The sequence below is a fragment of the Leucoraja erinacea genome, chromosome 6, assembly GCF_028641065.1.
Source record: "Leucoraja erinacea ecotype New England chromosome 6, Leri_hhj_1, whole genome shotgun sequence".
NCBI classification, from domain to species: Eukaryota; Metazoa; Chordata; class Chondrichthyes; order Rajiformes; family Rajidae; genus Leucoraja; species Leucoraja erinaceus.
Window position 1 is genome coordinate 62,444,722 of NC_073382.1, and position 12,151 is coordinate 62,456,872.

The 12,151-nt window shown below is 40.6% G+C and overlaps 1 protein-coding gene across 2 annotated transcripts in view; it reads left to right on the top strand.

Annotated features, from left to right (window-relative positions):
* The window catches only part of pcf11 (PCF11 cleavage and polyadenylation factor subunit), a 31,518-nt gene that overhangs the window by 15,528 nt on the left and 3,839 nt on the right, over positions 1–12,151 (top strand). The window contains exons 6-13 of one of the 2 annotated variants that reach the window (XM_055637200.1): positions 2,413–2,593; positions 5,401–6,220; positions 7,394–9,066; positions 9,749–9,851; positions 10,347–10,463; positions 10,574–10,676; positions 11,204–11,387; positions 11,694–11,849. In XM_055637200.1, coding sequence (XP_055493175.1) covers positions 2,413–2,593; positions 5,401–6,220; positions 7,394–9,066; positions 9,749–9,851; positions 10,347–10,463; positions 10,574–10,676; positions 11,204–11,387; positions 11,694–11,849 — 3,337 coding nt within the window. The remainder of the gene's footprint in view (positions 1–2,412; positions 2,594–5,400; positions 6,221–7,393; positions 9,067–9,748; positions 9,852–10,346; positions 10,464–10,573; positions 10,677–11,203; positions 11,388–11,693; positions 11,850–12,151) is intronic. The other variant, XM_055637201.1, reaches the window with a different exon arrangement.

The following is a 12,151-nucleotide window of genomic DNA, read 5'->3' on the forward strand; positions in this document are numbered from 1 at the left end:
GAGTGGGCAGATGTATGGCAGATGCAGTTTAATGTGGATAAATGTGAGGTTATCCACTTTGGTGGCAAAAAACAGGAAGGCAGATTATTATCTAAATTATGTCAAATTGGGAAAAGGGGAAGTACAATAGGATCTGTTCATCAGTCACTGAAAGTAAGCATGCAGGTACAGCAGGCAGTGAAGAAAGCGAATTGGATGTTGACCTTCATAACAAGAGGAGTTGAGTATAGGAGCAAAGAGGTCCTTCTGCAGTTGTACATGGCCCTTGTGAGACCACACCTGGAGTATTGTGTGCAGTTTTGGTCTCCAAATTTGAGGACGGACATTCGTGCTATTGAGGGGAGTGTGGCGTAGGTTCACAAGGTTAATTCCCAGACTGTCATATGTTGATCGAATGTAGTGGCTGGGCTTGTATACATTGGAAATTGGAAGGATGACGGGATCATTGAAACATAAAATTATTAAGGGTTTTGACATGCTAGATGCAGGAAACGTGTTCCTGATGTTGGGGGAGTCCAGACCTAGGGTTTAAGAATAAGGGATAAGCCATTTTGGAGATGAGGAAATATTTTTTCCATATAGCTATCTGAGATTTTTTTTCATGTTTTCTCCACTAGTTTATAGAACCTTGACTGTCGATCTGTTAATCTGTTTACTCACCCCATCGGAGTACAGTGCAAGGACAATGATTGCCTTGCGCACCATCACCCCAAGTAGCTTTCACATCGAATTGATCATCCTTTGTGTTTTTTGTCAACCGCATCGTGACACGTTCCCTTTTCGTCAGACAGTGAGTCTTTCTTTCCTCCTCCAACCACTCTTTGCAGCATTTTTCCATGCAACTGCAGATGATGCAGTCCACCTTTTACCTTATAACGTCCTATTATCCAGGTACATTCATTTCTTTCTTTAAGCAGTGACTCACTTCAGCGTAATTAATTGTATTCAGTGCTTACAATGTGGTGTCCTCTTCATTGGAGAAATCTAATGCAAAATAGGATGGCCTCTGGACAATCCCTATTTTAGCCATCCTACCCCCTTGATTCTAATTGAAAACTGATTTGTTGCTTTCTGACTGTCTTCAACCTGAAAAACCAGCTCTCTCTTTCTATTGATGTTTGACGTGTCATGCACGGCAAGTATTTAACGCCGTTATTTCAGCTATTCCACTAGTATGTTTACGTGCACATCCATTATTGATTTTGTACTTTTCAGAATTGTTGATATGATGGCAGTTGGAAAGCAAAGGCACTGTCACCTTCATTCTATTGATCATAGACCAGTTAGCTGTACATCTGTAGTGAGGAAGATGCTCGAGTCAATTATTAAAGATGTAATAGCAGCGCATTTGGAAAGCAGTGACAGGATCGGTCAAAGTCAGCAATGGGTTTATGAAGGGGAAATCATGCTTGACTAATCTTCTGGAATTTTATGAGGATGTAACAAGTAGAATGGATAAGGGAGAGTCGGTGGATGTGTATCTGGTGTTTCAAAATGCCGGTTCAATAGGCAGTGAAGAAAGCTAATGGCATGTTGGCCTTCAGAAGTTTAGGAGCAAGGATGTCCTTCTGCAGTTGTACAGTGCCCTGGTGAGACTGCACCTGGAGTATTGTGTGCAGTTTTGGTTTCCTAATTTGAGGAAGGACATTCTTACTATTGAGGGAGTGCAGCGTAGATTCACCAGGTTAATTCCCGTGATGGCGGGACTGACATATGAAAGAATGGGTCGACTGGGCTTGTATTCACTGGAATCTAGAAGGACGAGAAGGGATCTTATAGAAACATATAACATTCTTAAGGGATTGGACAGGCTACATGCAGGAAAAATGTTCACAATGTTGGGGGAGTCCAGAACCAGGGGTTACAGTTTAAGAATAAGCTGTAGGCCATTTCGGACTGAGATGAGGTAAAACGTTTTCACCCAGAGAGTTGTGAATCTGGAATTCTCTGCAACAGAAGGCAGTGGAGGCCAATTCATGAGATGTTTTCAAGAGAGTTAGATTTAGCTGTTAGGGCTATTGGAATCAAGGGATATGGGGGGAAAAGCAGGAACCGTGGTACTGATTTTGTATGATCAGCCATGACGGGTTGGCTTGATGGGCCAAATGGACCTCCTGCAACTATTTTCTATGTTTCTATTACTTAGTGGTGATACAGGATTTGGGATTTCCTTGTATTTTACACAATAAGCCAAAAATCTACATGTATATCCAGGTTGTACAACGTACTAGATATGATCTGATGCAAACAGACAAGGAAATGTGTACACAGCTGGGCATCCAAAACTTAACCTATGTCCCTTTTATGGAATGTGCACATGGGAAGAGGGGTTCAAAAACTTTTAAGGGGCAGAGATTGGGTTCTCATTAGATAATGAAGACTAATAGTAATATTAAAATGCTTGCATTTTAGCTTGAAGCAAAAACAGGATACTCCAGCACATACGAAATATACATACCAGAAGGAAGCCCATCCTGGAAATAAAGGAATTCTGTCTCCTCGAACACCACGACAGCAAAGAATGAGTGTTGATGCAAACTTGCAAATCCCCAAAGAATTGACGAATGCTAGCAAGAGAGATTTGTTGAAAAAAGTAGGTGGAAATATATTGCGTTAAATTGGTTTGTCACGTATTGAGTTAAATGGGTTTGCGTTGCGTTTTCCTTCATCCAGCCAGGATACTTTTTCCCATGGTTTATACATCAATTAGAGGGGTGTGGATGGGAGACAATTTGGCTTTTTTCTGCTCTGACCCAGAAGTAAAAAGAGGATCTGCAGAAAAAGGTTGAAGGATTGGTTATGAAGATTGGGTTGGGATCAAAATGGATATCAAAGTTTATCCTGCAGTGTCATCCTATCCCAGCACTTCCTTTCCCTGGTATAGCTATCTTCAGGTTATTTGAGTCAAAGACAAAGGAATTATAGAACATTGCATAATACAGCTCTTTTGCCCACAATATCTGCCGATCAGGAAAAATTGCACCTCGCATCTCCTTTAAACATTGCTCTTCTCACGTTAAAGCTATGCTCTCTAGTGTTTGCCAGTTCCATTCTGGGCAATAGGTTCTGACTGTTTACCCGATGGAGGGATGTCTTGTATGTGCGATGGACTGGACTGCATCTACAACTATAACTCAATTTTTTGAGGTCTTGGGCAGAGTTGTTCTCAAACGAAGCTGAGATGCAACCCGACGGTGTGTTTTTTATAGTGCATCTGTAAAATTATCTCAGGAAGTTGTGCCTTTGGAGTGCGGTTTTGTGCATCATTGTGTTTACCATGATAGATTGTTAGTAATATTAATGCCAGGGAATGTGAAGTGCTCAACCATTTTCACTTGGGCATCAATGTGCTTGCCACAGCAGATTTTGTGCCATTACCAATCTCTCAAAGCACTTCATGATGATGGATGTCAGAGCCACTCTACAGTAGTCATTAGCGCACACTATCTTACTTTTCATCGGAACTGGTAATATAGTGATCTTTTTGTAAAGGGGTTGGGATCTCACTCCGAATCAAGCAGTGACAGGTTAAAGATGTCTGAATACCTCTTCCAGATGATCCACACAATTCTGAGTACGTGGCCAGGGGCTCCATTGCTTTCTGTAGATTCACTCTCCATTTCTGCCACACTAACTTTGGGTACAGATGTACCTGTGACTGGTGGGGCAAGGTGGCTGTCCAGGAGTATACCATGAGCTCAATATGTGCCAAAAATGCAGGTCCGACCAGAAAAAAACGAATATTTTGCATTGATTAAGCTGTCTCTATGGTGAACAAATTCCATATTATTCATAGCGCGGATGGTATAAATCATTGAAGTGGCTACCCTTTTCAGAAACAATATCTAAGTGCATGTTGCGTTCCTTCTCCCACTACTTGATCCATTCTCTTTTTCTCAGTTGAATAATTTCACTTTCAACAGCAGGTTCTTTGAGTTGAAATGTTGCTACACAAGGGAGCAAGGCAATTTCCAATGTTGATCATTTGCATTCCTTTTGGCTAATGCCTGTTAATATAGTATGCAAATATTACAGCCACCCTGGTCTTTTCCCCGTGGATTGGGACCTGGGGATCTAAATGATTTGGATGGCTGAACGAGAAGCACATTCAAAACTTTGGCTGTTCAGAATGTTATCGGGAAGCTTGAAATTAAAGCTAGTGCAAATTCAGAAGCTGTTTCCCCACAAAGCAGCTGGGACACAGTTCACAATTTCAAACTCGATTTTTATTAAGGAAGGGTAAAAATCAGGCCAACCTTGATCTAATTGAATAGGACTGGCTCAAAAGTTTTAATTCCCAATAACAACACTGAATCTCCATTCCCTTTTGTACTTGTGCCTTTTACTAAGAGTATGCAACTATAGTGGTCATCTCAACCCTTCTCCTGAATGGTTGGACAATTTCAATGGGTTAAAGCAGGGGTCGGCAACCCGGTTCTGCGTTGGGGCAGGGTCCCATGTCTGTGAGCGGTTGGAGGGCCACATCTATCTCCATAGTTAATAAACATTGACTCCTTAAGATCAACTTCGCGTTTATTGTGCAAAAACGACGATTTAATTTAAAACAACCATTAACATAAGCAAAATTGCAAAAACAACGATTTAACACCAACACAATTTAACATTAACATCCACTACAGTGGAATCAACATTCCTCACTGTGACGATGGTCTGATGTTCAGACCCTCTCGTCGGGATGATCGAAACTCCGGCGTTGGGACGGATTGCAACACAATAAGAAAGGTTTCCCCCTATTCCCCGCCCCCTTCCCCACATAAAACATACGAAGAAACACCAAAACATTCCCTTAACACACACTCAAAACAACAAAAACAGAGAAAGGCCACGACAGGCTGCTTGCGAGACGGCCGTTACGGACTCACCCTTCTATGTCTGTGTTTAAAAAATTAAAAAATACGACTCCGGGCCGGATGCTTGCGGGGGGAAAAATACGCTTCTGGGCCGGATGAGCTTCGGGCCGCATTTGGCCCGTGGGCTGTAGGTTGCCGACCCCTGGGTTAAAGGCTAGTTGTTTTCAGACTCTGTTATTGGATATGCTGGCGCATCTATTTTATTGCAATGCTAACACAACAGAATTTTTTGTTTTTGTTTTTCCCCTTGTGGATTGAGCGAACAATGTAGAGTCGTAGCTTCACAAACTCAAAAGTCTTTCAAATTTGAGATTGGGTTTTTGAATTTGTTTCTTTGATTTTTAATTAATCTGATTAATTCCTTGATTTTTAATTAATCTGATATCCATGTATTAATTTACATTGTGATATCTCTCTAGTACCTGGCTTGGTACAGGTTCAACCGCTATTTTACTTCCTCTGATGAAATGTTTTAAATGTTAAATACTGATGATTTTTTTTATCTAATCGAGTTTGTTATTGGTTTTAGGCAAATCAACGACTAGCGGCTGCAGAAATAAGTTACGATGAGTTTTTGGTGGTTGCTCATCAAATCAATCAATTGTTCCAATACCAAGAGGAAAAGAATAGGTCTGGCGATTGGCAAGCATCCCACGTTTCTCCTAGGAGTTTCAAAACTGAACTGAAGGGAGATTCTCCAACTAGAACCCAAGGTAAAGGCGCATCTTTATCTGAAGCAGAACTGAGCTACCTTGAGCATATGTCTAAATTAAAAAGAACCAGGGTTCAATCAGAACAATCGCATGATACAGAACTTCGCTGGAAAACAAGAGAGAATCATAAGAAGGATGTATCTGGCGATCTTGGTGTAAGAGAAGGTGATCAAGGAAACAAATCCCCAAATCTGAGCGGCAGCAGGCATGACGTGAGAGGTTCTTTTCAGGAAAGGAAACTTGGAGAAAAAAGAGAGGGAGGTGAGAGTGGGCATCACAGTGAAGGAAGGCATTCAGAAAGAAGAAAACCTTGTGATAAAACTGTGAGACATTCTCCTGTTGGTGATAATAGACAGTTGCATGAGAAACATTGTGATCGTGTGTCCCCAGCACATCAGCATACGAACCCTATAGTAGATGAGCGAAACCAAAGTAACACACGTGATAGCAAAAAACACATAGACGAAGCATTGCCAACTAAAAGAAGTTCACCAATTTCTGAAGATCGATACAAAACAGATTCTAATCATGGAATGAGACAACTAGAGCTGACAAGAAATGAACATAAAGATCAGCGGCAAGGGGCACGTCAATCTGAAAGAGATCTGAAAGAATTTGGTCCAAGAGAGAGAGCAGGTAAATTCAGAAGAGTAATTGATAATTCATGGTTATTTCTTTGTTTCCTTGTCACAATTTACATCCATGTCTAATTATGAGCAGGTTGCCCTTACTAATGGGTTTAACCTTCAAAAGTACAGTTTGTTTAAATAGCAGCCACATAATAGTGCGACTCCTCTATTTCCACTAGGTAATATTAACAAAGCAGGTTATTGTTAATGGGATTTGCTCAGCATTCGTTTCGTTCGACTTACTTGTGCTTGCTGTTTAAAAATTATCTTGCGAGGGAAAACTAAGTTTTACTAACCTCGTGGATTAAGGCTTTATTTGTTTTTATAATTATAGTTAAGGTCGGATAAACCCACTGCAGGAATTGTCAATTCATGTGAAGAGTTTTTGGCATTTCCCCAGAAATGTTTTTCTGACTAAACCATGGACATCATTCCACTTGATTGTAAAAATCACACCTGACACCATGGTTTCCTGGCCATGTTTTTCTCCCATATTTGATGGTATCTGCTTCTGCTGGAGTTATTTGACAGATTTGCATCAGATTTTATCGTGTGAAAGAAAACATTTTTGCTGTGTATTTCAGTGACTCTTCGATTATTTAGTAATAGCCATTCTCTTGATATGAGATGCCATGGGGTTAGTTTATTGTTGGGAACATTATGACTGAAGCTGTTCTATATACATGTACATTTTGCAACTTGAGTCACTAGATATATCCAATGTATCCATAAGACCATTATACCCTTCCTGAGCCAACTATTAGCCATTCTCTACCCATATTTTTATTCATTAGGCCATTGAACAGTTTATTGGAGTTTTGGCATTTCATGTCAAATACCATGTGAAGCATAGATTTCATAATTTTTTTTGCTCATTATAGAAGGCCCTCTGCATCAAATTTATATAGCATTGCACTGACTGGTATTATTGGGATTGCTGTTGAACAGTAATTTGTATATTTGATGTAGATATTTCTGTAATGGGAGAGGTGTAAAGAAGTTAATCTTTCCTCATTGAAATACAGATTGCATGTTAATTCCATTTTAAAAAATTGCCTTGTTTAGAAGTATTGGGAACCTAATATTGAAAATTTTACTATAGATTTTATTGTTCCCACCAAGCTTGTGATTTACAGTTTTTTAATTTGATCCAAAATAATTCAATATTTGTTTTTGCCAGACTCAAAAAGAGAAGAGCCAAGGCAGCGTGACCGTCGTTCAGAAGAAAGACCGGCTTATGATGCACCACAGAGGGGTGCTGGCCTAGTTGAAAGTTTGCGTCTGAGATCTGGTGTACTTGAAGTTTCACAGAGATTAAGTGACAGATCACTGCCAGGAAAATCTGGACCTGTAAAGAATGTGGATAAAATAAGAACTGATGAATCCATTGAACCAGATAGGACATGGGTTCTTGGTCGGGATGGATCTCCAAGCTGTGACTTGCGCATTACTGGATCTAGGATAAGATTGCCGGATCTCCCTGCACCACTTGTCCAGCCTATTAATGATGGCCCTGAGCAGTCTGGTCTTTGGAGTGAAGGTATTCCAGGTCAACCAAGTAAACATTTTGAAAGTCTTGGGCAGTCTGGAGCCTGTTTTGATGGTCCACACAGAGGGCACCCTGCTGCAGGCTTTGATTGTCCAGGTAACCTGCGTGTAGGACAGCCCTGTGTGCGATTTGAAGGTCCAGGTGGCCCACGTTCTGGGCTGCACTTTGAGATTTCGCGCCCAAGGCAACTTGGGCCACATTTCGATGGCCCTCATCTGGTACAGTCTGGACCACGTTTTGATGGTCCTCACCCTGGGCAACTTGGCCCACGCTTTGATGGCCCACACCTCGGTCAGCCTGGAGTGCGTTTTAATGGTCCCCATCTCGGGCAGCCCGGGGCACGGTTTGACAATGCTGGTGGTCCACTGCCTGGTGTGCACTTCGAGGGTCCACAGCCTGCTACCCGCATTGATGGTTCGCATCCTGGTCCCTTTGACAATCAAGGTGGTCACCCAGGCCAGCCAAGCTCACGTTTTGGGCAGCCCACAGTACAGCCCGGTGCTCAATTGGACAATCCTGGAGCTCATCAAGGGCACCCTCGCTTTGATCCACATCCTGGGCAACCTGGCATGCCTTTTGATGTCCCACATCCACGACAGTCCTGCACGCGCTTTGATAAACCTGATGGTCTTGTAGGACATCCCCATTTGCGTTTTGATGGTCCACAGTCTGGGCAACCCAATATGCGCATTGATTGTCCAGGATCACGTCTCGGGCAGCCTATTACCCGCTTTGATGGTCCACGAGAACTTGGTGCACATTTTGATGGTCCTGGTGGTCGTGCAGCACAGTGTGGTGTGCGCTTTGATGGCCCACAAATGGGACAGCCTGGTGCACACTTCGATGGAGCAAGCAGTCACCCAGGCCAATCTGCTTTTCGTTTTGATGGTCCTGCAGGAACTCGGTTTGACATTGGTGCCCAGCCAAGTGCATATTTTGACAATTCTCGTGGGCCACAATTTGATGGGGCTCCTGGGCATCCAGATCCTAGATGCATTGTCACTGGTCATTTATTTAACAATCATCCTCAAAGCTCACAATATCAGTCAAGAGGATTTGATGGACAATCTGGACCAAGATTTAATATGCCTCAAGGATCACAATTTAATGAATCAGCTGTACCTGGAGCCTCAACTTTGACCAATCCAACCTATGTGCCAACAACTGGTCCTTGCTTCGATGGCCAGACACCAATGTCTCGATTGGCAGGACCACATAATAATGACCAATATGATCCGCTGTGTGGAACATTTTATAACAGTAACCTTTCATCACCTGAAAACCTGTCTCGTCAACTACAGCCTGTAAGTACCTATACGTTTCTATTTTTTATCTCCAGTAGTTTGGGTATGGATTTGTAAGAATAATACAGGTCTCAGAAGGTCCCCACAAAAATCATGGGACTATATAATAAGATTAGGTTTGAGCTGGTGTAGGTTTGAGGCAACTGCACTTATCATGGACATCAGGTGATAATGGTGGAGCTTGACTTAAATGGTTTAGATTTATTATTGCCACATACCAAGGTACAGTGAAAAGCTTTTTGTCTTATTATCCAAACAGATCAGATTTAAGTAAATGTTCTGCACTGTTGAAGCATAATGCTAAATGACATTCAAAATATTTATGCTGGCATTTGAGCCCCATCAGGTTAGAAGATGAGGCTCAAATATTGAAGCAGAAGATAAACTTTGTTAAGAGAGACTAGAGACTGCAGATGCTGGAACCTTATGCAAAACACAAACTGGCAGTAGCTGTGAACTCAAATTGGCACATTTCGAGTAGTGACCATTCTTTAGACTGCCTGAAGAAAGGTCATGACCCCGAAGAGAGCTGCAATGTGTGTCCATTTCCCTGCAGTGATCTGCATGACCAGCTATGTACTCTAGCAGTTTGTTTTTAACTTCATGTTAGCCATTTTATGATGCTGTGTACATTTGTATAATCTGTTCTTGTTTTCACCTCTTGCATTCTTTTATTTTGTAGGTTAATGCCCTGGCTGGTTTTCCCTGCAATCACGTTTCTTTTCGTCAAGGGCAACAGTATCTGCCATCTCAATCTTCTGTTCCTGTTACACAGATTCAGCAAGGTAAAAAAATTCTGCCGATACATTTAACTGCATTTTCAGTTGAGAATGGACAGGTGTTGTTTTGGATCAAAGACATTCAGACTGGGGGACGCACTTTCATATGTCCTATCGCTATGTTGAGGCATAGAGGAAGGAACCTGTTTGACCTCCATTCAAAGAAGTGACCATTCTGGTTAAGGGATAGAGGTGTAGGTGTCTGAATCTTACAATAGTAGAGCTAATGTTCTACAAAAGAATGTCTTGATATCTAAGTCTTCTGAGAGTTAAATTAGGGGGGGGGGAGCATTTTAATTTGTGTTAAACTGGTCTGTTGTCTGTGAAACTGCAATTAACTTATTTGAAATGGCCAGCAACCTTTGGTATTAATATTCTTGCAGGATAATAGCAAAGATTTGGACTTTATCACTATTAGATCAACATAACAATACTTGTATATTTGAGGCTATGCTGTAGTACTTTTTTTCCAATATATAATCAAGTATTATTGAATTATAGGATCATCCTTTGCGCCTTTGGATAATCATTTGGGGCAGCTGGATGTGAATGAGCTGTTTTCAAAGCTGATTTCCACAGGAATTCTGAAGTCAACTCCTGTGGATTCCACCCCAACACGTGAGTTAAATATAAAGCTATTTTTACCTTCAAATCTTAAATGAATGAGTTGTAAAGGAATGACAATGTTGTGGGCTATTGGATGAATTTGGAGTCTGATGTGTTTCCAGAAGATGAATCCCAGGCTTCCACTACAGTTGAAGATGATGAGGAAGAAGAAAATGAGGAAAACATTCCAGATCTTACCAACTTTAAGATTGAGGAACTAAAGCAGTAAGCAATTTCTCATTAATTACTGACTATGATTTCAACTTTCTTCATTTTTGCTCAATCCAGTTTCTGTTGATCAGAAGAAACCTTATCAAAATGCACATATTTATAATCTTGTTGTAGGTTAAATTAAATTAGCTGAATATAGTTTAACTGATGGAAGTCGTAAACCAGAATCCTGTGGATTAATTTGGGATCTACTTTAGTAGGAGCATCCTGAATTCTAGGTGTGAGAGTTAAAAGTATTATTGGGATAGGAAGTAGCTGGCTAATTTGCCCATTTGAGGCAATCAATTAATTAATTTTTATGAACGATCCACGTTTAAAATAAATACAGCGTTAAATCTGTGACCCAAGTTTAAACAATATTGGAATTGTAAAAGGTTTGTAGATATAGTGAAGAGTTTAACATGGTATACAGCATATAAAATAATTTAGGATTTTGTGTCTCTATCAATATTGCTAAAAGATTTTATTTTAACTCCATTTAGATGTTTATTATATCACTCTTAATTTTCTTCCTAAAATAGGAGATATGATGGTGTTATCAGCCGCCTGTACACAGGCATTCAGTGCTATTCTTGTGGAATGCGATTCACAGCATCGCAAACCGATGTTTATGCAGACCATTTGGACTGGCATTACCGAATGAACAGAATGGAAAAGGACATAACTAAGAAAATTACTTACAGAAAGTGGTACTACAGTTTAACGGTATGTTTCTTAAATGGACAGAACTTTTCCAGCATTCAAGATTTTTGTATTTGTAGTTTTGCCTGTGTCTTGTGGTAACGGAGATACCTGGACCCAGACACAGAGCAGAGAAGTTATAAAAATAGAAATAAATTTGATGCACTTCGTGTGGATAAGCTGCACAAAATATAAACATTATGGAGAGGATGAGAATTGCTTGGAAATTCCAGGAGCTAATAGGGGCAGGTTCATTGCCTGCCATGTAAAGAGAAATGGGGGCTTTGAGATTGATTGTCATTATTTGAAACTTTTTTGGTACACCTGCAGGACTGGATAGAATATGAAGAAATTGCTGACTTGGAAGAACGTGCTAAAAGTCAATTCTTTGAGAAGGTCCATGAAGAGGTTGTGCAAAGAACGCAAGAAGCTGCAAAAGAAAAGGAATTTCAAAGTGTACCTGCTGGACCTGCAGGAGTGCATGAGGTAGGGTTGGTACTGGAATACATAAGATTAACACCCAAGAATTATCAGATTTTTGATCACTTGAATTTGTATGAATGACATGCTATATTTGCAAATGTTTTCAGTTGTGGTCTTAGCCATCCCTGAAAACAGTAACTGAACTAAAATGCAAAAAAAAATGAGTTTAACAATAATGACTACAATGCCCATTGATTTCTGCCATTTTTGCACCAGTTGCTTGACTTGAAGAACTGCATAAAATTATAATTATAAGTCAAATGTGCTGCCCTAAAATGCTGTCAGTTAAGTTGACATTTTGGTTG